Below are 27,576 nucleotides of genomic sequence, written 5' to 3'. Positions count from 1 at the left end.
AACATTTAAGTCTAGAGAACTGGAGAGAGGACTGGGTTGGAGGGGGAATTTGGAGGCTGTTGACATATAGATGGGGTTTGAAGCCGTGAGGCTGGGGTGAGGCACCATAGAGCCAAGTGTAGAGACAGCAGAGGACCAGGGCTGAACCCTGAGCTGCTCCCAGGTGAGAAGTCAAGGGCAGAGGAGGAGCCAGCAGAGGGGGCTCAGGAGGGTTGGTGAGGGGGAGGAGCCCGGAGTGAGTTGGGGATCCCGAGGCAACTGAAGGGAATGTCTAGGGAGGAAGGGGCAGTGACAACATGCACTGTGGACAGATCAACCAGAAGAGATCGAGCATAGTTCATTGCTGACTTGGGCAAGCATGGTTCTGGTGGAGTGCTGGGGATAGAGCTTGATAATAGTGGGCATGAGAAAGGGTAAGATGAGGGGAAATGGAGTGTGAGAATAACCGACTATTTCAAGAAGTTGACTATAAAGGGAAAGAAATGGGACAGTGGCTGAAGGGGAGGTCAGGTAAAGAGAGGGCTGTTGGATTTTTTGGTTTTAAGTTGGGAGACAAAACAGCAATGCAAAAGACTGATGGTACTGGAGAGGCAGAGAAGAATGGCTGGAGCACTGATCTCTCTTGTGGACATAGATGCAAAGATCCTCAACAAAATACTTACAAATTGAATCCAGCAGTATATGAAAGGATTATACAAATGAAATGAGATTTATGACCAAATGAGATTTATCCCAGGAATGCAAGGATAGTTTAACACCTGAGAATCAACAGTTGTAATACACGAATGGAATTAAAGACAAAAACCACATGATTGGGACGCCTGGGTGGCTCAGTCAGTTAAGCATCTGACTCTTGATCTCAGCTCAGGTCTTGATCTCAGGGTTGTGAATTCAAGCTCCCCCCCCCACCCCCATTGGGCTCCCTGCTGAGTACATGAACCCTACTTAAAACACCACATGATCATCTCAGTAGACTCAGAGAAAGCATTTAATAAAGTCTGGCACCCTTTCCTGATGAAAATAAATGGCCTAGGGATGGGGGTAGAAAGAAACTTACTGAACTTGATAAAGAGTATGTATCTACAAGAGACCCAAAGGTAACATCATACTTGTGGAGGAAGACTGGATACTTATCCTCTGAGATCAGAAACAAGGCACAGATTCTCACTCTCCTCACTGAAATTCAGCACTGTACTGGAGGTTCTGGCCAGAGCAATTAGGCAAGAAAATGACATACATCCAGATTGGAAAGGAAGAAAGGAGTTAAAGTATCTCTTATTTGCAGATAATAGGATCTCATATACAGAAAACCTTAAGAAATCCACTAGAAAACAATTAGAAGTCATAAAACATTCGGCAAGACTGCAGGATACACTAATCAGCTGTATTTCTGTTCAGTAGCAATGAGCACACAATTTCATTGTTATGAAATTAAGAAAACTTCATTTACAATAGCATCCCAAAGAAGAGAATACTTAGGAATAAATGTAACAAAAGAAGTTTAAAACTTGCTACTCTGAAAGTGACAAAATGTTGTTAAAAGAAACTAAAAAAGACCTGAATAAATGGAAGGACATCCCATCTTCATGGATCAGAAAACTTGACATTGTGAAGAGGGCAATGCTCTCCTGTAGATCTCTGGACTTCTGTGCCCAGCTCTGGGAACATGGGCCCTGGAGCCCCATTGGGCAGCAACTCCTACCCAGCTCACCATGAGACGAAAGAAGAGGGAACCACTGAGTACCCAGGGTTACCTGGCATCTGGCAGGTGCTTGCATGGATGAACCCTTGCCTAGTTATCTGGAGAGAGCCTGCAAGCCCTCAAAGGTGGGTCTGATAGGACGGTGCTTGGCAAAGCCAGTTGCACTGATGGGTGAGAGGAGGCAGAGTGAGCACAGATTCCAGCATCAGGTTGTGTGGTCTGAGTGTGATCTGGCTCTGCCCTTTGCTGGCTGTGTGACCCTGGGTAGGCCTGTTACCCTCTCTGTGTCTTTGTCTGCAAAACGGAAGAAGAATGCCTTCATTGCAGGACTGTCGTGAGAATTAAGAGAGAAGACGGACACAAAGTGCTCAGCGCTCTCTCAGTACAAGGTAGCCCTGGAACATTCAGCAAACACAGCACATCTGCTGTGCGCAGGCAGGGGAGGTGGCAGGAAAAGAGGTCGGGGGAGCTTCCTTCCTACTCCACAAGACGGCCACTAACCAGGAAAGCAAGCCACGAGGCACAGAGCAGTGGTTCTCAAATGTTAGCTAGCATCTGAGGCACCCCGAGGAAGGCCTGTGGAAATGGGACTGCTGGCTCCACTCACGGGGATTCCAGCTCACTTGGGCGATGCCCTCGAATTTGTATTTCTAACAAGTTCCCAGATGCTGCTGGTGCTGCTGGTCCGGGGCCCATATTCTGTGAACCTCTGTGTTTTGGAAGGGTGGTGAGTGCTGTTGAAAGAAAAACAAACCCGAGCATAAATACAGTGATGAGGATGGGCCATTCAAACAGTCTGGGAGGTGAGAAAGCCAGCCAGGATGTCTGGTGGAAGCTGGCCAGCCAGAGGCAGCAGCCTGGGCATCAGCAGAGTACATCTGATGTGGTCCTGAAGCAGCGTGGAGGGTGGGTAGGCCGGAGGGGTGAGGGACAGGGCAGATGGGAAGGAGCCTCCCGCACCCCTGTGAGGACTTTGGCTCTCACTCCTTTTGTTTGTTTGTTTGTTTGAATTTTTAAAAATATTTATTTTTGAGAGAGAGAGAGAGCATGAGCAGGGGAAGAGCAGAGAAAGGGGAAGACACAGAATTTGAAGCAGGCTCCAGGCTCTGAGCTGCCAGCACAGAGCCTGATGCGGGGCTGGAACTCCTGAACTGCAAGATCATGACCTGAGCTGAAGTCAGATGCTTAACCCAACTGAGCCACCCAGGTGCCCTGGCTCTCACTCCTAAATGAAAGGGGGAGGGCGCATTGGAGGGCTTTGAGCTGAGGCATGATGGCATCTGACATATAGTTGTAAAGGGCCACTCTGACTGCTGGCCTGAGAGGGACAAGGCGAAGCCAAGGACAGGTATACATGGACTAATCCAGGCAGGAGACATGGGCGCTTTCACTATGGTGGGTGACAGTGAAAGTAATCAGGTTCTGAATCTGTTTGGAAAATAGGACTGACAAGCACTGGGTGGAGGTGTGCGAGAGCAAGGACAGTGCAGGTGACTCATGGGGTGTGGGTGAGAGGTCTTGGGGACAGAGCTGTCATTAACCAAGAGCGCAGTTCAGGTTTGGGAGGTCGCGGCCCGACCACAGTTCCATTTGGACACTTCTCAGTTTGAGATGTCTATTTGTCATGAAGCCAGGGCAGGTGCTGCGTTGGATGCAGGAGTCAGGATTAGCGCTCAGTAACTAGTAGCATGGTAACTCTGACACTCACAGGCTGCCAGGCACTGCCTAGCACAGCCCAGAAGCTCTCTGCCCCAACCTTACAGGCAGCAGCACGGAACGACAGCCCTGGGGCAAGGAACCCAGCTTGGGAATGGTGTCCCTGCCCACAGTGACTGCCCTGCGCTGGGGAGGGGTGTGAGGGACCAGCAGCAGGCCCGCAGTGGCCATCAGAGCCTTGTTGCCCCAGCCCGGTTGTATGCGGCTCTCACAGTCTGCTGGAGACTTTCCTCTGACTCCCTGGAGCCAATTCTCCTGCTCTTCGGTTCCTCAGAAATCAGGTGGTAGAAGGAAAAAGAGGGGACACATGCAGCTTCCAGAAGCCACAGGGCAGGACACTTGACATGGAGAAAATCCCAGCCGTGGGGCAAGTTGGAGGGACACAAAGCAACCTTTTTAGTCCAGCTGGAAGTGGTCACTGTTTGCTAGAATGACCTCTCCAAATAGAAGCCCCTCGAGGCACAATCCGGTTCAGAATGAAAGGTCACTGGCCCCAGCCCAGGCTAGCAGTGGTGGAGCCCGAGATACTAGTGGACCACTTCTCCCCCGTGCTGCTTGCCCAGCTCTTCTAGGAGATTGAAGAAGAGAGTCTTATTTCCGGTTTCCCTGAATGTTGACCCACCAGGCCCAGAGTCCCTCGCTGGGCCTTTCTTGGCAGCCCTTCCAAAAGGGGAGAGAAAGGACTGTGGCTAATCTGCGCTGGGCTTCAGGTCACTAAGCCAGCAGATGGGCTGCTTGAGCATGATTCTGGTACCTTCAGCCTATCCTCGTATGTTCTGTGGGTCCACAAGCCAGGTGGAGGAGATGCCTCAGCAGGCCTGGGACCCTTTCCATGCCCCAGGCTCACAGAGGGCAGATCTGGCCTCTTCTGGGCTTAGGGGTTGGTTCACAGCATCCTTGGGCCTCCTTCCCCTGTAGTGCTTCTGGAGTCTGAGCTTGTAGGAGAAATAGTTCCCAGCCACGGACCCCTCTGACAGGATGGCAGGGAGCCCGGGGCCGTTTATGGGGAGAACAGAGAGGGAGGGCAGATAACTTGCCTTGGGAGAGCCCGGCACGCCAGCAGTGGTGATTTACTGGGGTGAATTCAGGACGCTAACTGTTCAGCTGCCTCTTCCGCACCTTGCCAGAAGTTCTCCTTCCTTCCCAGCGGCTGTGATGGGAAATGCCCCATCAACGTGGCCTGCCTGGCTTCTGTTTGTGCTAAGGAGAGCTCAGATCACAGACAGGGCCAGGAGAGAGTTTGTCATGGTTACTGTTAAGATGAGGCCAGTGGAGGGTTAGTGCCAGTGACACTGAGCGGTGCCCCAGTAACCCCAGCCACTCGCCAGGGCAGCTAACATTTATTCAGCATGTTCCTGTGTCAGGCTCTGCAATAGCCCTAGGAAACTGGTCGTGAAAACCTTTACAGGCGGGGACACTGGGCAACAGGGAGACTCAAACGCTTTGTCCAGGTCACAGAGAAGTCGGCAGGAAGCTGGGTTCTTTTGTTTGTTTGTTTGTTTGTTTATGTATTTAAATGTCATTTATTTTTGTGAAAGGGAGAGAGAGAGCACAAGCAGGGGAGGGGTAGAGAGAGAGGGAGACGCAGGATCCGAAGCAGGCTCCAGGCTCTGAGCTGTCAGCACAGAGCCTGATGCAGGGCTTGAACTCTCGAACTGTGAGATCATGACCTGAGCCCAAGTGGGACGCTTAACCGACTGAGCCACCCAGGTACCCCAGGAAGCTGGGTTCTAACCCAGGTCTGCTAGACTTCAGAGCACCCCCTGCTGGATGCCTGCTCTGGAAAGTAGGATGCCAGGGGGCCTCCAGGTGATCCTATGGCCAGGTTCCCTGGGTCTCGTGGCTTCGAGGTGGCCTTGGTCGTTCTCCATATCAGTCTGAGGAGACACAGAGGGGTCTCATGCTTGCTAAGTGCTATTCTTGCCAGGGGTTAGTTGTATCAAAATTACATTATAGAGGGAGGCAGAGAGGCCTAGAGAGGTTTAGCAATTTGCCTTACAGCACACAGCAGAGCTGGGGGCAGAGGCAGCTGTCCCCAGGGTGAGACCATCAGTGATTCTGTCTCCCTCTCTCTCTTTCTCTCCCTGGGTAAGCATCAGAGCACCATAGCCTCTGGATCTGAGTTGTCTTGATGGGAGGGACGGAGATCATGGGGAGGCAATCAGACTGAGGAAAGAGTCCCCGAGGTCTTGGACCCGGGGCCTGTTCGACACACAGCTCAGAACTGAGGGCCACCCCCGCTGAAGAGGTCATCTGTGTCCAGGTACTTGTTTGAGAGGACAGAGCCTCAGCTTCCTGGCCTTGCCCCAAGAGGACAATTTTTTTTTTAATGTTTATTTTTGCGAGAGAGAGAGAGAGAGAGAGCAAGCAGGGAAGGGGCAGAGAGAGGGGGGGACAGAGGATCTGATGCAGGCTCTGCGCTGACAGCTTTGGCACTGACACCCGTGAGCCAAACACCAGGGCTTGAATTTACGAACCACGAGATCATGACCTGACCCCAAAGTTGGACACTCAACCAACTGAGCCACCCAGGCACCCACCCCCCAACGGGACAATTTTAAGACTCTCTCTGAACAACCCTAATAGGCCCCACAGCTACAAATGACCCCCCGACATGGGGTGTGTTATCCTGGCTGGGGCATAATCTGGTGCCCATCTGAGTCCAGAGCCTTCTAAATGGCGGGCACTTGCAGACTTCCAGCCGTCTGGGGAATCTGTGTGGGAATGGAAGGGATTCCCTAGAGCCTGGCAGGTCTAACCGCACAGGTAGGGGAACCAAAGCTCAGGAGGAGAAAGCAAGATGGCATCAGAGCCCACATGGCCACTGGGAGGGTCCGCCTACCCCCAGGGTAGGTGACTCTAACTGAGCCCTTGGGTCCTTCCCTTGAAGGTGGACAGTGCTGCTCAGACCCAGACGGTCCCTGGGTAGTGGGAGCCCTAGGCTTTTCTGACAGGTTTAGGGCGGGACATTCCTTGGCTTGTGGCCCTCACCGGCATCATGAAATGCCCTTCCTCCCTTCCTGTGTACTTGAACTTTGGGAAGGGAGAGCCCTGAGCCCCTCCCCAGAACCCAGGGCTAAGGAGGATGTGAGCCCCCACCCCCATACTAGTATCAGGGCCAGGACTAGGGGGCCTATGTGGCCTGCAGCACAGAATTTAAGGAGGGCAGCAAAAGCCTCAGTGATCAGGATGAACATGTTATTGTGATATTTGTAATGGAAATTAATGCAAAAAGTCCATTACATTAGTTTCTTATTGCTGCTCTAACAAATTGCCACAAACTTAGTGGCTCAAAACAACACAAATTTATCCTGTCACAATCGTGGAGGTCAGAAGTCAGAACTGAGTCTTCGCTAAAATCAAGGTTTTGGAAGGGCCTGTTCCTTCTGAGGGCTCTTGGGAGACCCTGTTCCTCGCCTGTCCACCTCCTAGAACGCTGTTCACATTCGTTGGTTGTGGTCTCATCACTCCGGTCTCTGCTTCCCTCCTTACCATCATTACCTCTTCTGTAGTCAGCCTTCCCTCTGCCTCCCTTTTAGAAAACCTACCTGGATAATCCAGTACAGTCTCTCCATCCTTAATTTAATCATGTCTGCAAAAGGTGAGGTAACACAGTCACAGGTTCCAGGGGTTAGGATGTGGACATTTGGGGAGGGGGGAATCATTATTTCTCCCACCACGTCTACAGTAAATCTCAAAATTTCAAATGAAGACAGGATCCGGGGGATTAGGGCGAGACGCTCACAGGATCTGTGCCAAAAGCAGGGTTGCAGCCTGTCATTACTTAAAGTTTTGATAATTTGTTCATCATGGATTTTTTTTTTTTACATTAACTTGTATTTGTTAAAACACTGCAGTGAAATGTTTACCTTGCTTATTGAAGTTTTTGATACCTTAAGTTTTGCGCAGGTGGGCAGTGCCTCATTTGCCTCATCCTGGTCCCCCCTTGCTTCGGAGAGCACTGGCTGTGCACTGCACACTCAGCTTTCAGATGAGCCCCCCACCCTTTCCAGCCCCAGGGCTCCCCTAAGCTCCTCCCTTACAGAATTTGGCCCACAGAACCCCGTGGGTCTCTATTCCTCCTGCCTGGTGCTGCCACCCCCCCCCACCCCCCCCACCCCCGCCAGCTTTGCTTTGCACCTGCGCCCCCCCCCCCCCCCCGGTATATATACCAGGAGGAGTATAAACGTCCCAGTCTTCAGACTTTGGAAGTATGGGCTTGTGGGTTCATTTCACTGGGACAGAATCCCGACCTGGAAAGATTACGTATCTTTAACTTGTCTTAACGTAGTTTAAGTCTGGATGGGAGGTCTGGTACTTACTAGCTGTGTGACCTTAGGAAAATTCTATAAACTCTCTAGACTTTAGCTGCCACGTCTGTAAAATGGGGACATCAATACTCACCTCTCTGGGCTGTACAGGACGCCTTAAAGGCCGAAGCACCAGCTCTGAAGCCAGGAGCCCAGTGTTAGATCCGAGCTCGGCGCTCCCTCCCCACCCCGCACCCACCCACCCCCAAGCTGGGTGACCCAGACAGTTACCTGGCCTTCCTGGGTCTCCACTGCCCCACCTGGAACACATGCCTCCCAGCCTGCGGGGAATGGGAGCTCCTAAAGCGAGTCCTCGTCCCCCCTGTTGGAAGGGACCGTCATTGGGAGCTGCTGGCATTCATTCCTCCGGAGCCTAGAAGCCTAGTATCGCGGAGCGTTCGGGGAAAGGGGGTGAGACGTGTGAACCCGGAGCTCTTCCCGGGGGCCGGCTTCAGGCGTGGCATTTCAGGAACTCGCAAGTGCCGGGCCCTCCCTCCCTCCAGGGTCCGGGCCCGGGGCGGGCGGCGGGCAAGACGCTACCTGCGCGCGTGCCGGGCATTCCTGCCCCGCCGCGCCGCCGCACCGGGTGCGCCATGGGCCTGATGCCGGCCTCGCGGGCCTTCTCCCGGTGCTGCGCCTGCCCGCGGCCGCCCTGCCGCCTGCCCGCCTGCTGCGCGCCCGCGGCCCCAGGTAGCGCGGGACCGGGTGCGGGGAAGCGGCGCCGCGGGCGAGGAGGGCGCCGCGCATGCGTCTCGGGGGCCGCGGCGGGGAGCGCGCGTGGGTCGGGGTGCCCGCGGCGGGGCGCGGGGCTGGGGGAGCGGGGCGGGTGCGTGTTCGCGGCGAGAGGCCCCTCCTATCTTGCGCCCGGAGTGGGGAGGTGGCGGCCCGGAGCCGAGCGGGGATTCTCCAAGGGTCATCCCCACCCCCGCCACTACTGAGGGGACGGAGCCTGACGGGAACCCCGGGCTACCGACTCCAAACCCAGTGCTCGCCCCCACGTTTGCCTCCCTGGGCCTTGGGAAATCCACTGCGCGGCCTGGCTGCCACTGGGAGGATAGGGATCCTCTGCCCTGGGGCTGGCTCACCCTGGGCCGGACCCGGCAAGATGATGTATGCCTCTTGCTGCCATTCTCTTTCTTGCGCTGATGTCAGCTTCTTGGTTGGTGAGGCCTGGCTAGAGCCCAGCCTGTTGGTTTCAGCCTCCGGGGCAGCTCTGAAGCTGTCGAGGCCCCAGAGCAGGGCCAGGCACATGGGCACACACAGCCATGAAAGGGCGGGTTGACAGACCTTGGAGGGGAGCTGAGAGCAGGAAGGGACTTCCCCAAGTCTGAACCTCTGGAGAGAATTTAAGAACGTTTTTTTCCTTGTCTCTCTTCCCCGACTGTGGCCTAGTCCCCCACTCCTGGTCCTGCCACCAACTAGAGAGAACCCTAGAGGAGCCAAAGCCAGCCTGAGGTCTCCTCTTGGGAATCAGCTCCAGAGAGGGAAAACCAGGCCCTTTCCTGCAGAGTCCTTTGAGCTGACAGAGCCCAGGGCCCTAGGCCGGCCCTCCTGGGCCAAGAGAAGGCCACATTCACCAAGCACCTGCTTCGGTGTGCCTGCTGTGGGAAGCTGTCCCATGGCTTCTCACAGCCCCACGAAGTGGCAGGGAGACTGAGGACTGTGCCCAAGGTCATCCAGGACAGGGATCTGAGCCAACTGACTGCCCGGTCTGTGGCCTGTGACTTCCTGCTTCTTCAGGGGATTCTGTGGAGAGGGGAATGAGGGCTAGGGTTTGCCAGGGGGAGCTGGCAGGGAAGGAGGCTCGGCCCAGCTCTGAGCCTTCCGACAGGTTCATCGAGAGGAGAGGCAGCCACTGCCAGTTTCCTCTCTGGTGGCAAAGCCAGTACTTTGTGAAGAGCGTGGGCTGGGGCCTCGAGGAACCCGCACACTGGCTGGGTTTCCAGGGATCTGACAAACCTACTGGAGCTGGTTCTTGGCAAGGCTTCCCCTCCGAGATGTGCCAGGAGGGCTGAGGGAGTTCAGTGTGGCTGTTCTGAGCCCTGCCAGGTTCTTCCAGAGAGACCGTGGCAAGGGGAGCGGTGGGCAAGGAGAGTGAAGGAGGCCGGGCCCTGTAGCCGGAGTGCAGGTTGCTTCCAGCAGGATAGCAGGAGAAAGGAAACCCTAGAGGGCTGGGCTGGAGTGAGCTTTCCCGCAGCGCTCCACGAAACTTCTTTCCTCAGAGGGTGGTGAGGGGGCAGCTTGCTCCTAAAGTTGGCACAGAGTCTCATGCAAAGCTCCGCACAGCCCTGCTGGGAATGTGGGGTCAGTCCCAGGCCTGGTGGTGCCTCACAGCCCCCTGCCTCGGACAGGGCCCTCAGGGCAGCCCCTTAAAAACAGTACGATGATCCCATTTTATAGATGGAGAAACTGAGGCCCAGGAGAGGCGGCCACCTCTCTGCTCAATAGCTTAGCTGGGATGTATACCCAGACCCGTGCACATTGAGGCTCAGAATCTGTTTATGGCCTACAGTCTTGACCACCACTTGCTGCCCGTGTCTCCACTCCCACCCGTAGCCCAGTCCTGTCACCGAGCTCAGCGACTTACAGGGCCTCTGAGGTACTATCACCGTTTCCCAAAGTCCCTGAGCAACATATGAGGTCAGTGCTCACCACAGCACCTGGTCCTTGCTTCTTCAGCTATGTTCCCTCATGTCCACCCTCCAAGCCCTGTAGTCCACATCAGACCCCGACCCAGCAGGCTGTCTCCTGCTCATGCCTACACCCCGGTTTCAATGTCACCTCCTCCCCCAGATCGCCTCTATCTGGAAGCACCAGGGGCCCCATGGCCTTTCCTGGCTCTCCCAGCCCTGTTTAGGGTGGGGTGAGTGGGGAGGAAGGCCTCACGGGGAGGCCGTGGGTGTGTTGAGATTGGGAGGGGGCCGTCAGAGTTGAGGGTGCTGCACGAACAGTGGAGCAGGCTCCGAAGCGGCTGCCCTGTGTCTGGCCCATGTCTGCACCCCAGAGGGAGGTGGGGGCAGAGCCTGGCCTGCCTGCCAAATTGCCTTTTATCCTGGGGGAGGGGAGGTGGGAGGGGGGCAGCAACGGGCGTTCGGCTGGTAGGGTTTACATGTTTACAGCTCTCGAGCCGCACTAAGGCTGTCCTCTACCTAGAACAGGGTGAGGTGCAAGTGTGACAGTGATAGAAGGGTAGATGGGCAGAGGGACAGACAGAAGGATGGCGTTTGGCCCTCGGATGGGAGATGGGAGAGCAGGAAGGGCTAGAGCCCAGAGGAGGCTGAATGGGATTACCCCAGCTTTGTGGATCTCTGGAGGACGTTTTAGAATTCTGCTCCGTGTCTCTCTTGCCTGACTGTGGCCTTCAGTCCCCTGTGAGCCCAGGGAGGGGCGCCGAGTGCGTGAACTCTGGATCCTTCACTCAGTGCTCCTTGACCTCTGCCCCCAGTCCAGCACCAGCTCGGGGCTGCAGAGGGGCAGGTGTCTTCACGCATCCGCATCCGTGGTAGAGCGCAGGGAGAGAAGGAGCGAGAGCTCTGTGGTTATGCAGAGGTGAGGGGCTGGGACAGCTCCCACAGGAGGGCACGTCTGAGCTGTTCCCCAGCGCTAATGGGAAATTTGCACAGACTGAAGAGGAAAGAGACCTCTGGGTAGAGGTCTGCTCATGGGCCAGGCAGCAGCAAAGCAGGCGGATTTAGGACGCTCAAGTAGCGGGTGAGGCTGACAGGAAAGGAGGCAGGCACTGAGGGTGCAGTGCCAAGCTCGCTCCCTCCCCTTTCGGGGACCCTCTGCTTGTGGGCAGTTCCCCCTGCGTGTCCTCTGCCCCGCTCGTTTGAGTTTCCAGAAGTGGAGTGGCTGGGTCGTCTGGTAGTTCTGTTGTACATTTAAAAATTTTTTTTTTTTTATTGAGAGACAGAGGGAGACAGAGCATGAGCAGGGGAGGGGCAGGGGTGGGGGTGAGGGGACACAGAATCCAAAGCAGGCTCCAGGCCCTGAGCTGTCAGCACAGAGCCCGACCCGGGGCTCGAACCCGTGAACCGTGAGATCATGACCTGAGCCGAAGTCGGCTGCTTAACCGACTGGGCCACCCAGGCGCCCTGTGTTGTACATTTTTTTTTTTAATTTTTTTTAACATTTATTTTTATTTATTTTTGAGACAGAGAGAGACAGAGCATGAACGGGGGGAGGGTCAGAGAGAGAGGGAGACACAGAATCCGAAGCAGGCTCCAGGCTCCGAGCTGTCAGCACAGAGCCTGATGCGGGGCTCGAACTCACGGACCGTGAGATCGTGACCTGAGCGAAGTCAGACGCTCAACCGACTGAGCCACCCAGGCGCCCCCCTTTTTTTTTTTTAATTTTTTTTAACATTTATTTTTATTTATTTTTGTTTTAAATTTTTTTTCTTTAACATTTATTTTTATTTATTTTTGCGTACGTTTTTTAAGGCACCTCTGTAACTGTTTTCCACAGCGACTGCACCAGTTTACATTCCCACCAACAGTGCACAAGCCTTCCAGTTTCCCCACATCGTCGCCAACACTTGGCTGTTCTCTGGGGTTTTTTTTTGATAGTAGCCATCCTAACGGGTGTGAGGTGGTATCCCACTGGGATTTCACTTGCATTTCCCTAACGACCAGTGATGCCGAATCATGATGATGTTTTCCTGTGAGTACGTTCTCTGTCTTGGTTGCGTGAGCTCTGCCTCATCTATTCTTGCTCTCTGGGTTCTGCCCAGGGTCTGAGGAAGCCTTTATAGGTTCCTCAAGCTTCCGGGCGCCTCAGGAGCGCTTTGGGCCCTGACAGTACCCCTCCTCCTCCGTCATCCCAAGCACCCTTCCCCCCCACTCACTAAGCTGGTTAGCTGAGGGTGTGACCAGTTCCTCTCTGTGCCCAGGAATTTTTGGGCAGCGCCTGGAGGACACGGTCCACCACGAGCGGAAGTATGGCCCCCGCCTGGCCCCGCTGCTGGTGGAGCAGTGCGTGGACTTCATCCGGGAGCGTGGGCTCACTGAGGAGGGGCTCTTCCGCATGCCGGGCCAGGCCAACCTGGTGAGGGACCTCCAGGATTCCTTCGACTGTGGGGAGAAGCCACTGTTTGACAGGTGAGCCGAGGGAGAACAACAGTACAGGCGGATCACCTGCCCGTTCCCGCTGCAGGGGCTCCGCCCAGGACGCGGGCTCCAGTGGGCAGAGGCCCGCTGGCACCCACAGAGCCTGGCAGCAGGATGCTGGGTGGCATGGCTCCCCCCATGTGCTCAGTGAGTGCCCCCCGCTACCCCCATGGGCTGACCATTGGGCACAGAGTCTCTGCAGAGGCCCCCTGGGCCTCTTTTCAGGGATGGGACCCTGGCCCACCCCCAGGCCCCTTCAGTGACGGGATGGTGCAGCAGCCCCACATGGTGTCAGGTGTCAGGGGTGGGGAGCCCGTCTCCTCCACCTTCCCTGCGCCGGTGCCCGTCCGTCCTGACCCATCACTGGGCTTACCAGGTCCGGGGCTGCGCCTTGTGGATAGAGGCAACTTCACTTAGGAGCCCAAGTGTGACCTGGGGGGGGGGGGCTACTTGGAGGCCTCTTCTTCCTGACAGGGCCCCACCCATTATGGAGCAGTTTTCATAGAAAGTTCTTGGTGCATCAAGCCAACCCCGGCCTCCGTGGAGCTGCCCTTTCTTCTCAGGTCCGCCCTCACAGTCAAGGCCCGCCTCTGCCCCAGGATAAGCCCATGGGTTTCTGCCAGCAGCCTTGGCCTTGGCCTTCCCAGCTCTTCTCTTGGGGCAGAGCACCCTCAGTGCCTCCAGCTTCCGCCCAGACCCATCAGCGCAGCCAGGCGAGTCTGTCACTTCCCTTCTGCGGAGGTGGACTGGATGGACTGGATGCTGCCCCAGGGGAGCTCCGCCCTCAGGGAAGAAGAGATATCCAGGGGTGGAGGTGTTACCCTGTGGGCAGAGAAACTAAGGGTTATCTCTCCAGGTCACACCTAGAGTAAGGTCAGAAGCTGATTTGGACCCCAGGGCAGCCCTCCCTACCTCTGTGCCCAGCTCCCTTACCACACGTTGAGAGCCTGATCCTGGGGGAGGGAGCGGGACAGGGGACACTGCCCTAGAGAGACGCCTAGGCTCGTGGGCACCCACAGGGCTGTGGGCTGTAGGACAATCTCCTTGGGCGCTGGGGAAGGATGCCTGGATTCAGGGCAGGCCTGTGTAGGAGGGGAGGGTGGTGAGGGGGGTTCAGGAAGAAGTACCAAGAAAAAGCCCTGAGCCTCTGTTAAAGGGAAAGGCTCTGCAGTGAGTGGGGAAGGAAGGAGAGGGTGAGGAGTGCGTTTCTAGGCAGGGAGGGAAGCAGGTGAGGCGGTCAGGTGCTGGGCCAGGCTCCCTAGACCAGGGCGGGGCAGAGGATCTGGACAGCATAGCTGCAGGTATGTGTGGGGCTGTGAACTGAGGCTGCCGCACTGGCGGGGGCGGGGGCACGCCTCCCAGGCCCAAGAGCACTGTAAGCGGAGGGCATGGAGGGGGAGCCAGGATGGGGCTCCAGCCAGTGAGGCCTGCAGAGTAGAAGGGCTGCTCTCAGTCCACTTGCCCAGGACAGAAAAGCTTTCACCTCCCCCACCGACGGGAGACGTCACAGAGGGGCCTTGGCCACACTTCTGTTTACACTACCCAGGTCTTCCCCAAGGGCAACCCTGCAGATCCTCCCTGCTTTCTGCCCCTCCCCCGATCCTCCTGGGGCTCTAGCTCCTGCCTTGACCCACACTGAACCCACAGGGCTGGAGGGGGGGGCGGCGGAGGCAGGGAGGACACTGAGCTCGAGCTTGGGCACCCGCTGGGGCTGTGAGCACCCAGGAAGTGGGGGGTGTTGGCAAAGGAGGTAAAGTGGCCTTGGAAGAAGGTAGTGCAGAGCGTGGGCAGCAGCTTTCCTGGCTAGAGGCAGGGACGGGGGCCCCTTGACCAGGCCAGACTAAGAGCCACCAGGCTTGAGGCAGAGAGGGGCCCTAGCTGTGTGGGTTTCAGGTATATATGGGGCTGTAGAACCCCAGAATCCCAAATGCCATAGCCAGAAGGGATTCTGTGAGGCCAGCCACGGACAGCCAGGGCCAGGTGACACCTTAGTGGCACACAGTCGCATTCTCCTGGCCCTTGGCTCATCTTTCCTGAGTGCCTGCCATGAGTTAAGATGCAGGTTCAAGGTTTAAATTCAGGGCCCTAGACAAGCAGATGGAATACCTAAGGCCCAGACCCATCCAGGAAGGCAAGCTTAGAGGAGGTGCCAAGACCGCAGTCCAGGGACTGAACCCAGAGGCCAACAGGCCCAGGGTTGCTGCCCTCCAATGGGGGCGCATCAGCCCGGGCAGCTCCAAGCTGGGAGTGGACACAAAGGGCACTGGGGTGCTGGAAATGGGGTGATGAACATAGCCCCACACGTCTGTAATGTGAACAGGAACTCAGAGGCTGGGGGGGCAGGGCCTGACCTCTGACTGCCCAGCCCCTGGGGGCCCCATCATCCACTCATCATCCACCCCCTACTGGGAGCAGAGCAGCTCCCATGTTGCCCTGCAGAGGACCCTGGGGCAGCCACCAGGCCACCAGAAGGGGACCTGCGCTCCTCCCGGTTCCCTGGCTAGCAGTGTGCACACGCAAGCACACACGTGGACATGAGAGCAGAGGCTGCCCCTGGTGGTGTGGCGCAAGGTGCTGGTCACTTCTGGGGTTCCCGGCGTCCCAGGCCTCATGCATGTCCCCCTGCCCACAGCACAACAGACGTGCACACGGTGGCCTCCCTGTTGAAGCTGTACCTGCGGGAGCTCCCCGAGCCTGTGGTCCCCTTCGCCAGGTACGAGGACTTCCTCAGCTGTGCCCAGCTGCTCACCAAGGACGAGGGGGAGGTTAGTGGCTCCTGGGGACCCATCCTGGGAGGCGGGCCTGCCGGCAATTGGATGTATGGACGCAGAGCACAAACTCTGACTTTGAGTGACTTTCGTGGCACATAGATCCTGGCCTACAAACTGCTCTGTAAGATGGGGGCCCTTGAACCTCCTGCTCTGTGAAGGGGGGTGCCCAGAGCACCCTGCTCTGTGATTGTAGGGGGGCCCGGAGCAGGTCTGTGTGTGGGAGGGGGCTCTGGATGGTGCATGTCTGGAGCATCCCATCTGTGTAGGGTCCTCTCTTCGTGCAGGCCTCCGTCTCTGGGAGGGGCAAGTACCTCCTAAAGCAGGCCGAGTTTCAGTCATGGTCCTGGGCCCCCAGCGGGGGCTCCTGCTGCGCGCGCACACACACACACACACACACACACACACACACACACACAACCTGAACGTAAGGCCACCCAGGCCAGCCACAGGGTTCAGAAACCACCAGACCTTTCATCTATTTATATCCTGCCTCCTCCCAAAAGAATTTGAGTCTGCTTCCAGGGCTGAGGGCTCCCACGCCTACCCCCAGCCTCTCCCGCAGGTGTCTAAGCCCTAAGCCTGCTTTGGCTGGGGCAGGACTTTATTTGCTCACCCTCTGGCCCTGAGGGAGATGAGGGGTCTTTATCTGGCAAATATTTGTACCTCCGTAGGTGTACTGAGCCCCGGCCCTAACGTTTCTCTTTGGCCCTGCAGAGGCATTACCCTTCACATCAATTCCCCAAAAGTAAATCTGCTTCCCCAAGAGGTCACAAGCCTGGCCTCACTGCTCCTCCGAGGGAGATGGAGGGGGGAGTGCCTTCTGGTCACCTGGGGCTCGGCTGCATGGGCCTTGGCTGGAGGTCTGGACTCTGATTTCTGCCCCCACTCCCAGCCCACCCTCCTCCTCTTTCCCCAGCCCTCCCTTCCTTGAGCAGGAGAAGGGCCTGGGGTCTCAGTGCTGGCCTTTGAAGTGTTGTTTTTTTCTTTCAATCCCAAGGGGACTCTGGAGTTGGCTAAACAAGTGAGCAGCCTTCCCCTGGCCAATTACAACCTGCTCAGATATATCTGCAAGTAAGTGACCAGGGGCAGGGGCTTCAGTGCCCTGCACAGAGGGGGCTGGGTCATTCTCCCACCCAGGTGCTGATGGAGGCAGTGAGGGGTAGAGAAACATAGCCCCTGCACTCACGGAGCTTACAGTCCCTGTGGGAGCAGGTGGTGGTATAGTCTCCCCAGTGAGGGGATGCACCTCTGTCCCTTCACCCTTCTCTGGGTGCCTCTTGCCATCCCCTCCCCCAGGGGTCTGCCTCCTGAGCACAACCAGGGCCCAGGTGCCTGGAGAGGGCGTGCAAGGTGGCCTTCACTTAGCCCCATGCCTGAGGGGTCTGGGCTTTCTTGGGCATCTGCCCCCCCACTCCAGGTGGGAGAGTCGTCCCTCTGGTCCCTGCTTCTGATGGCCCTCCCAGATCCCTGAGAGAGGGAAGCTCCGCCCCCTTCTGAGCTTGGCAGGGGCATGCCCAGCAGCTGTGGACACTCGTGGACATGGCTGGGCTTGGGGGCCGGGCAGCTCCCAGCAGATCTGGCATCAGGTTTTGCTTTTCTGCCACCTGCCTCTTCCTTACTGTACAGGTTTCTGGATGAAGTTCAGTCCCACTCAAATGTTAACAAGATGAGTGTCCAGAACCTGGCAACCGTTTTTGGACCTAACATACTCCGGCCACAGCTGGAAGACCCGGTAACCATCATGGAAGGTAACGGTGGAGGCATGCATGGCGGTGCTGGGTGCTACCCGGCCTAGGGCCAGGCCAGTGGAAGGGGGCTCCATTCCGGGGGAACTGGAAGGAGCCTCTAGAACACCTCACCTCCCTCTGACCTCTAACCCCATGGGATCCAGCTATAAAAGGAAAAGGAACTTTGCCCTGCGGATGGGGTGACTGAGTGCAATGGAGAATGACAGGAGGGCCTGGGGGGGGGAGGAGGGGATGGAAGAGGTCAGTGCCCTTGCCCTTGAATACACACAGATGTTTTTGCTTTCCTTAAGTAATTTTTTATTAAGTAGTTGTCACAGGCTCCTGGATGTCAGGATATTATATATATATTATATCAATATTATATATTAATATATATATTTATTACTTATATTTATAAATTATATATACTATATATAACAGATATATTATATATATTATATTCTTAATTATATATATTACATTATATATTATTATATTACATTATATATTATATATTACATTATATATTTATATATATTTATATATTAATATTATATAATAATAATAAGATGAAAACTAGCAGTAGCCACTGCTTTCAATATGCAAGGGCCTCTACTAAGTGCCTTACTCGTATCACTTCATTTTAATCTTTACAAGCAGCTCATGTGTGGTTATGGCACCCATTTTACACATGAGTAAACTGAGGTCAGGAGGGGCAAGGTGACTCTCTGTCAGCTAGATTTACCAAAGGGCACAGGTACAGGCTGACCCAGAAACAGAGCCCAGGCTCGGAGGCCCCGTGGAAGACTGTCTCAGAGGGGTTAGTGTGGGAGTCCTCGCAGACAGGAGACCCACAGCTAGTCCCAGCTAAGGTGTGCAGAGGCTGGCCAGGTCTCACGCAGGACAAAGCCTGCTGGGGCTGCCACCGCTGGCCCCTGGCAAGCTGAGGGCAGAGTTGCTATTCCTTGCTGAGCAGACCTGTCTGGAGCTCTCTGTCCCCCCAAGCCAAGGTTGTGACTCTTGGGGTGGCACTCTCGCTCAGATCCCCCCTTGGCCTGCCTGGCTTGGTCTCTCACCCCAGGCCCCCAGTTTCTCGGCCTGCCAGGTTAAACAGATGCCCGACAGCAAACCCAGAGTTCCTGCCTCACCCAGTTTTCTGGCCTAAGAGTTCCTTTATTTTTTCCAGGATTCTTAGTTGCCTCTAGTGGGAGTGTCCACCCAAGGACCCCTCCTTGCTTATCACCTGGAAACCTTCCCAGTCTCTGGTCTTTGTTTGGTGGAGGGTAACAGCAGGGACCAAGGCAAGCGGATAGGTACCACGGTCCCATTGTACTGCCCCCATTTTGTCGCTTCCTCCCCAACCCCCAGGCTCAGGAATACAGGCTCCCCAGGCTGCATCTTAGGGGCTGTGGCCTGGAGAAGAGGTATTGTGTGCGTGATTGTGTGTACGTGTGCGTGAGGGGGGTATTGTGTGTGTTGGGGGCTGCATACATTTATATGTGTATATGTGGAATTGTGTGTTACGACCGTCAGCATGTGGGACTGTATGTGTGCCCACATGCACCTGTAAGACATTTCTGTCCCTGTCCCAGAGCCCCCCAGAATGTGGACAGTCAGGCACAGCCATCATCAGCAGTCCAGGGGAGTGACCTGGGACAACCTAGAAGGCTGTGATGTCTAGGTCGTGATTTCTAGGGCCTGCCTGCCACTGGCTCGCCCTGCAGCCTCAGCAGGCATCGTGCCTGCTTCTTCCCCGCACGCCGCGGGCTGGAGTGGGCTGGAGGCACGGTGCCCCTCTGTGTCCAAGGAAGGGGATTCGTGGGTGGGTCCTTCTGCTCGTGCTGGATTTGGAGGGTTTGGTGGCTGTCCTTTCCTTCGGGGAGGCAGATGGCAGGCCTTGCTGAGCTCTCTGGAGGAGCAGCCTGGTTCTGGACTGCAGATACCCTGCGTCAGGTCTGGTCTAGAGACCCTGGACTGGAGACATCCATGGCCAGGCTTTCTCACTCCCTCTTCCTGGCAGGCACGTCCCTGGTCCAGCACCTGATGACCGTCCTGATCCGCAAACACAGCCAACTCTTCACCTCGAGGGCCGAGGAGGGGCCGGCCTCCCCACGGGGGGGCCCACCGTGCACAGTGGGGTGGGGCTCCGAGGAGGTCCCAAGGGACGGCCAGCCAGAGCCCGGCAGCCCCAGCACCCCCGGCCTGCCATCACACAGGACCTCTTCTCTGGACGGGGCCACTGTGGCGGCGCTGTCTAGAACCTCCCCCATGGGTCCGGGTGGCCAAGGCAGCCCCACCACTGCCGCCAGCCCCGGGAAGAAGGTGCAGACTCTGCCCAACTGGAAATCTTCCTTCTGGCAGCCGGGGGCCCGGTCAGGGAGCCCGAAGGTGGGCAGCTCCTCCCTGGAGGTGCCCATCATCTCCTCCGGAGGGAACTGGCTCATGAACGGGCTGTCCTCCCTGCGCGGTCACCGCCGGGCCTCCTCGGGAGAACGGCTCAAGGACTCTGGCTCTGCGCAGAGACTCTCTACCTACGACAACGTGCCCCCGCCCAGCGGCCTCTTTCCCAGCACTCCCAGTGTGGCCAGCATGGCGTGGTCGGGGGCCTCCTCCTGCGAGGCGTCAGCGCGGGGCTCGCTCAGCAGCTGCACAGCCTGCCGGGCCAGCGACTCGTCTGCCTGCAGCTCCCTGCCCACCGAGGGGGGCCTCGAACCCTCCCCTTTCCCCAGCAGCAGCGAGGACCGCAGATCCCCGGACCTGGGCCGCGGCCTGGACGAGGTGGGCACCTGCATCAGCAGCAGCGAGCCCAGTGACCCAGGCAGCCCCAGCCAGGACTATGCCCGCTGCTCCGAGGCTCTCCAGGGCCTGGTCACAGAGCTCAGGGCGGAGCTGTGCCGGCAGAGGACTGAGTACGAGATGAGTATGAAAAGGTAAAGGGCTGCAGCCGCTGGGTGAGTGTGAGGCCGCCCCCCCCCCCCGCCCCGGGGCCCGGCAGAGCCCTTGCGGCCAGCAGCCCAGGGGACACAGGCCCTGGGCAGTCGGCCTCTGGCACTGAGAGCAACCCACCAGGAGGCAGGGCTCAGAGCAGCCAGCCCCTGGGAGCCACCTTGCTGGGAGATGCCCCCAGGACGGGGTTGGGAATGGAGGGGTGGGGTCCTATGTCTGGGAAAGCTCAGGAGCTCTGGGGCCTGGCATGCAGTCAGAGCTCCATAAATGCCTGCTGGATGAGCGAGTGAATGAGAAGCTCAGCCTTAGCTGCTCAGAGCACCTTTAATGGAGGGGCTCAGCATGGGGGTCCCTCCGTGGCCCTCAGGGAGGAGGTGGGCCCCCTGAAGTGTGCAAGGGCCCAAGGAAGCGCCCACGTGCAATGCTGGCCCTGGGCCAGCTAGCCTGGCTGGCTTACCTGGTCGGGCCCGATATGGAAACGCCTTCTGGGACTGTAATCCAATTTTCTATGAGGAGGGAGCTGGCTGTGCTAAGCGGTGCCCTCCTATCTGCCCTGGTCACAGGAGGATGCCTTGTGCCCCATTCTGAGCCCTGCAGGTTTGTTCACTGATGGTTCTAGTGTGATCCTTCCCCCTCCCCTGTGAGGAGGGGGTTTCCCAGCTCTGAGGCGCCAGGTTCTCTACCCAAGGTCAGGAGCAGAGTCTTGCACTGACAGCATGCAGTGCTTCTCCCAGCCTCTCTGGCTCCCTAGCCCCTTGCCCCAGATGTCTGACCTGTAAATCAGGTCCCACCGACTAGCAGGTGTCTGTGTGTTCTGAGGTCTTCCTTTCTCCATCAGAGACAGTGGGGGGTGGAAGGGACTCCTGCTTCTGACTCTGAGCCTGGGATTTCTACAGGGAGCTTCAATGGCAGCGTCGGCCCTTCTGTTCTGCAGGAGGTCAGGGAGGGTCACAGCAGGCGACGTGTGAGCTAGGAGTTGAAGGACCAATAGGATTGGGCTGAGCCAGGAGGAGAAAGGACACAACAGGAGTAGAACTGTGAGGTATACAACGGGGGCAGGGGGAGATACCCCACACACGGGAGCGCTGGGCTGGGACTTACCAGGCAGAAGTAACAATGGAACGCCCCGCAGATACAGAGGAGGAGGATTACAGCTGAAGATGAGCTCGCAGACAAAAACTACAGAATACATGGCAAGTGTGAGGACAGCCTCAGAGGGCGTCAGAGTCCACTTTTCACTTCCTCAGCTGTTTGTGGAGCCAGCTTGAGCTTCTAGTTCTTTTACCTTCTCAGAAGCTTAGGTTTCTCAGGGGGACAATGCTGTGCTTCGTGGAGGGCTCTGGGTGAGACTGCCTGGGGTTGGGCCCCTGCCCGCTGGGTATTGGCCGAGCATCCCAGGTGGGCTGTCTGACCCCGGTGTGTATTGGCTGAATGTCTGTCTGGCAGGCTCTCTGGGCTTGATGATGTCACCCCTTTGGCATGAGGATTAAGTGCCAGCGGATGGGAGTCCTCAGCACAGGGCCCGGTGCAGCCAGAGTGCTCAGGAAGCTTTCACTGCTCACGCTTCCTCCTGCTTGGTGGGTGGGAGGCTCTCAGAAGCAACGGGGCAGCAGCGGCAGCCCTTGTAGTACTCTCGCCAGCAGCGTGGTCTGTGCTGTCGTCCTGGGCCGAGGGGTGGTCTAGGGAGAGGAGGATCTCTCTGAGCACAGGAGAGAATAGAGCCCCAGCCAGCAGGTCTTTACATATGGAGTCTGCACTGGGTCTGGTCTGGGGAGTTGGGGGAAACCAGCTTTCAGCCCTGCTTTCCGGGACTCAGAACCCCTCCCCTGTACCAATTCTTACATTCCCAAAAGAGAATTCATTGAGTGGCTGTGATGTGCAGACACTGTACTAGATGTTGGGGACAGAGCCAAGACCAAAACCGATCAAAACCTCTGTCCTTATTTTTATTTGGTGCTGTGTGTGTATTGGGGGTGAGGGGGAGCGACCATGAACGAGATAGATTTTTAAAATATCTATGGTATGTGAGGGGCACCTGGCTGGCTCAGTTACACATCCGACTTTGGCTCAGGTCATGATCTCGCGGTTCGTGAGTTCGAGTCCCGTGTCGGGTTCTGTGCTGATAGCTCAGAGCCTGGAGCCTGCTTCAGATTCTGTGTCTCCCTCTCGCTCTCCCCTCCTCCACTCGTGCTCTGTCTCTGGCTCTCTCTCTAAAATAAACAAACATAAAAAAATTTTTTTTTCAATCTATGGTATGTTAGAAGATCAGATAAAGGAGGAGAACTAGCAGGGTGGAGGGCAGGGGAGCATGGGAAGAGAGGGCTGGAAGGCTGTGCTGGGACAGAGGGAAGGCCAGGGGTTGCAGTGGGGAGAGGTAGGTGGAGGAAAGGGTCGGGCAAGTGGAGTGGGAGAAAGAGGGGTGGAGGGCAGAGCGTGGGGCTCCAGGCCAGACGTGTGCATGTCATGGACCTGACGGGCAGCAGTTGAGGTGGAGAAAAGCACCAGATTCTGAACGTGTTTGGAAGGCTTGCTAATTGGTCAGATGTAGGGGTGAAAGAACGGACTTAGGGGACATTTTTGTCTTGGTGTAATAAATGGAAGGGGGGTGTTCAGTGTGTGGGACACCAGGGCCACAGAAGTGGTTTGGAGAAGAAGGGTCAGGAGCCAACTGTGGACCCGCTGAGGTGCGGTGCTTACCAAGTTTCTGAGTGGAGTCGAGGCACACAGAGGCTGAGAGGTCGTCAGCATGTAGATGCAGCCTCGGGTCTGGAGACTGGATGAGGTCACACGATGAGCCACATAGAGAGGAAACAGGAGGCCCAGGCCCAAGCTTGAGAGCACCAGATCGGGGAGGAGGAGCCAGCCAAGAGGGGGCTGGAGCCAGAGGAGAAGCAGTGAGGAGTCTGGGGGGGGGCCTGCTGCCACCTGCTATGGGGATTCTTCTCATAGTGTGTCCTGTGCTCCCCAGATGGGGGGCTGGGCTGCAGAGAGGTTTCCTGCCTTCTTCATGCTTTGTATTCGTTGATTGAGGGTGGAGGCCTGGGCCTGGATGCGGTGGGAATGGATTCTTACTCCCATTACTCCATGTCACAGGTGTTGCGCTGTGCACTCGTGGCCTTCTGTGTTCATTGTAGCTGTAGCTCCTGGAGGAAGGGTTGTCCCTGACAGTTTTTCAGAAAAGACACCAGGACCCGGTAGTTTGTGTTCTGCCCACAGTCACATGCCTCATAAGCAGCCAGGCTGGGGCTCAAACTCCAGTGTTTTGGTTCTCAGGGGCTGGGCTTAGCATGCCCCACAGGCCTTACGGGAAGTAGTCATCTGGCTGAAAAGATGGATGTGCCGACCTCTGTTCTGTGTGGTGTCAACATCCACAGAAGCATGTCTGCCACGGCATCAAGGAACGCTGATGTGGCCTCCTGGGGAGGATCCAGAGACTTATCGCTGAGGGTGAGGCATTCGAGCTGGGGAGTGAAGGACAAGTAGGAATGGAGAGCACAACCCAAATGGGGTTTTCAGTGAGTCACCGTGTCTGGCTGGGGCCTGGGAGGTGGGGCAGTTGGAGGGAGGCTGGGGTCCAAGGCGGCTCCCAGAAGAGCAAAGGCGAGGGGCCAGTTTCCTACTTCCGTCTCCATCTGGGGACCAGTCCTGCCTTCTGCCAGCCAGCAGTCCATTCCTCAGCGGACAGTTGGCTGGGCTGGAGGGCAAGTGGATTTTATATTTTAGCAAGGACTCAGGCTCCCAGCCTCAGAGTGCCAAAGGGCCAAATGCTCATGCTGGCCTTTCTGGGTCACAGGCGTAGGGGAGGTCCCCCGGGGGGGGTGAAGTACCAGGGTCCTGGGAGGAACTGCCGAGGCCTGTGGGGCCTGCTGCAGAGCCAGCTCTGAGCCCGCATGCATCTTCCCGTCCCTGGGCCGCCTGACCGGCTCCTTCGGAAGGAGTGCACGCAGGCACGTGTTCACTGACACCCAGCCATCAGTCTAAAACAGTGTCTTTCTTCTTGATTTTAAAGACTCGAAGAAGGTAGTGCCACTCTGAGGAAGCGAATGTCGCAGCTGGAAGAAGAACTGGACCAGGAAAAGAAAAAGTACACGATGCTGGAAATAAAGCTGAGGAACTCGGAGCGGGCCCGGGAAGATGCGGAGAAGAGGAACCAGCTGCTGCAGAAGGAAATGGAGGAGTTCTTCTCAACCCTGGGAAGCCTGACTGTTGGGGCAAAAGGGGACAAGGCCCCCAAGTGAGGGAGGGGGAAGAGCTCCCTTCTGCAGCAGTGCTCGCCCCTGAGCAGAGACGGCTGCCGGCCTTGTGAGGAGCCACGAGGCCCTGCAGCTTGGACCTGGGCCTCCGTGGTGCCAGGAGCTCCAGAGCCAGCTGGAGGGAGGAGTGCTGACACCCCCAGGGGGACTGTCGGGAGCCCAAGCCCCACGTGGGATCTGGATGCTGCTCCGACGGTGCGGGGCCTGGCAGGTGTCAGAGACGGCAGCCCCGTGACCCACCGAAACAGATGGCACCTGGGGTCTAAGCAGCCCACAGGGAACATTTTGCATTCTTTATTAAATCTGCTCTCCTAGCATGACGTCTGGATGCCTGACTCCTTCTTTATGGTCATGCAAAATTGGGGGTTGGGGTTACCAAGTTGCTCGTTGGAGGTCCCCAGGGTTTCCCACGGGCTTCGGAAGTGGGATGTGAAACTCCCTGAGGAACACCCGGTGCTGTCACAGTCACGGAAGCTGTTCTTACGCAAATCTGTGTTTTGCTGCATCCTGCCCGTGCCCAGAGCAGGACAGTTTTTCTCAGGCCTTCTGCCTCTGAGCCACCTGGGCCTCTGCAGCTGGCATCTGGCCTAGAATTCCTCTCTGGCCTTCCATCGTAACCTACTTGCCTTTGCTTGGCCCCGGCTCTGCTCCAGGGCCAGGGTCCAGGAGTCCGAGCTCAGCATGGGCGATATACACCTCACTTCCGCCCCAGGCCCGTGCAGGGGAACAAGGCATGTGTCTGAAGGTGACACGGTGATGGGAAGTGCCCATCCTCTGTCCTCTCTGTCCTCCACAGCCTCAGTCTATGTCCCGTTTCCCTTCAGACTCCCCTCTAGCTAGTGCTAATTCCTCTCCCCTGCCCATTCACCCTCCTCCAGCTCATCCTCAGACTTTAAGTCTCCATTAGGGCAGATCCCTCCAGAAAACTTTTCCCTGGCCACCACCACACGTGGTGTAGGCCTGGGCCAGAGCTCCTGGAGATGGGGCTTAGGGAGGAGAGGACTGGCCTCTCGGGGCTAGCAATGTCAGTGACCCTCCGCTGGCTCCTGTGCAGTGTCCTTACATATTGCCTCTTGCCACCCTACACACCAGAGTGCCCCAATTTACGACCCCTATCTCTGGAAAAGTCTCTCAGGTCCAACCACCCATCCACCTAGAGTCAGGTATAAACTATTACACGGAGGCTCTAAATGCCAGGGTCTTGGTGTTCCCAAGAAGAGCTCACTTCATACCATGAGATGCAAGCCCACAGGCCCAAGTTAGCTGGTAATTCCTACCGTGGTGAGGCAGGTTGACCACAGGCCTGCTGGGCTGCCCAGGGCCTCACCAGCCAGGAAGCCAGGTGCCTGCCAAGGGCACTCAGCAGCATCGGTAGTCAACGAGTTCTCTTGTTGGGGGGACGGGACGCCTGGGTGGCTCAGTCAAGCATCTGACTCTTGGTTTTGGCTCAGGTCATGATCTCGTGGTTTCCTGGGTTTGAGCCCCGCGTCAGGCTCTGCACTGACCATGTGGAGCCTGCTTGGGATTCTCTGTCTCCCTCTCTCTCTGCCCCACTGGCACTCACACTGTCTCTGTCTCTCCAGAGACATAAATAAATACATAAATAAACTTTTAAAAAAGTTCTCTTGAGGAACTCTGAGGAGGGCAGGGGGGAGGGGGCAGTCAGTGGATAGCAACATCCGTATCTACTTTCAGGCAATCTACAGCAGATGATCGGGTGACCAGCTTCCCAAGAAGGTAAAATATTGCTCTCCTCCCTATTCAAGGAGAAAAAAGAAACTGAAGTGATTGATTCCTCAACAAGATAGGAATTGGCCCCATGCTCGGGAAACTGAAGCTAAGAAGAAGATAGGTGAGAACACCAGTGTATTCTTAGGGTTCTGGGTTCCCTCGCCACAGTTCCTGGAATTCTGCCAACTTTGACTTGAAGAGAAAAACACCACCAGGCTATCAAAGGAGCAGGAAAGACAAAAAAGGGCTTCACATGATGAAAAGGGAGGTTGTCTGTCTTCTCTTAACCATTCCTACTGGCAAAGGCTCAGCTTCCGGCCAAGTCCTGGCCAAAAACAGCTCATGAACCCCATCTGCCACCTGCTGGCAAAACTAGGATCTGCAGGTGCAATTTTTCTCAGAATTAGTTGGTAACATTCAGTAGTTCTGCCCTCCCATTTCCGTTGAGCCAGCACTCCTCATTGCGTCTGTAAAACACAGGGACTTCTGCCTGTAAAGTAGGCCAAGCACCAAGGCTGTGAGGGGCTTTAGCCTCTAGTACCCTGTCCCTGTCCACTTAGGTTCTCCCAAATGAGTTACATTTACAGAACCTATTCTCAAATGTGGATTCAAATTGTACCTGTTATTGTAATGACATCATTTAATATTAAGCAAACCGATAAACTATGAATGCGAAAAGATAGAACATTAATGTTTTGAAAACCTTTGATTTTTTAAATTATTTAGAAAGAATAAAGGCAAGTTGCTAACAAAACGGTTAAATTATGGATAAATCAACCAGGCAATAGTGGAAAATCGGCAAAACTCTAGGATTCTGCTCTCAGAATGCTTCAAAAGTGTTATAAATTTGTGTCTGACTTTAAAAAGCAGAAATTCTAAGTCTCATATTAAAAAACAAAAAAGGAATTGGCTTAATAAAGACTGACAAGTGTCCTTTTTAAAAGAATAGAGTTTTTAGGGTGAGAGAGGCATTCCTTGTTTTACCTGGGTGTTGAAAGACTGGGCACGACCACTCCCACTACGTACGTACTCCACACTGTAAAAGGGCTTTGGATGGAGTCCACGTATCCATGTTCCCAGGCCTGTGTGCAAAAAAATGGAGTCAGTAACAATAACATGTCTCGCTGACTCCCCCTCCTTTAGGTGCAGGGCCCCGGCCTCCTGGCGAGTTCTCCCTATATCCTACATGTCAGGAAGGGACAGTTTGTCATGTATACGAGCTCATAGCTGAGTTGATAGGACAGTGCTGCTGCGTCTCATGCCCATGCATTCGCCAAACGCCACCACCTTTGTCAGAAATTGCCACCCTTCC

The 27,576-nt window shown here is 56.1% G+C and overlaps 1 protein-coding gene across 10 annotated transcripts in view; it reads left to right on the top strand.

Annotated features, from left to right (window-relative positions):
• The window catches only part of ARHGAP22 (Rho GTPase activating protein 22), a 174,292-nt gene extending 149,439 nt beyond the window's left edge, over positions 1 to 24,853 (top strand). For 8 of the 10 annotated variants that reach the window (XM_027062521.2, XM_027062517.2, XM_027062520.2 and 5 more), the window contains 6 exons: positions 12,620 to 12,827; positions 15,469 to 15,601; positions 16,605 to 16,678; positions 17,234 to 17,355; positions 19,355 to 20,264; positions 24,290 to 24,853. In XM_027062521.2, the coding sequence (XP_026918322.1) occupies positions 12,620 to 12,827; positions 15,469 to 15,601; positions 16,605 to 16,678; positions 17,234 to 17,355; positions 19,355 to 20,264; positions 24,290 to 24,518 (1,676 nt within the window). In that variant the 3' untranslated portion in view covers positions 24,519 to 24,853. Of the gene's footprint in view, positions 1 to 7,699; positions 8,419 to 12,619; positions 12,828 to 15,468; positions 15,602 to 16,604; positions 16,679 to 17,233; positions 17,356 to 19,354; positions 20,286 to 24,289 lie in introns of those variants that run through there. The other 2 variants (XM_053206802.1, XM_027062522.2) reach the window with 2 other exon arrangements.
• Positions 24,854 to 27,576: the final 2,723 nt, after the last annotated feature.

This window comes from Acinonyx jubatus, chromosome D2 (assembly GCF_027475565.1).
Source record: "Acinonyx jubatus isolate Ajub_Pintada_27869175 chromosome D2, VMU_Ajub_asm_v1.0, whole genome shotgun sequence".
Taxonomy (NCBI): Eukaryota; Metazoa; Chordata; class Mammalia; order Carnivora; family Felidae; genus Acinonyx; species Acinonyx jubatus.
Note: the sequence above shows the minus strand (reverse complement) of the source record. Positions and strands in the feature narration are given on the sequence as shown.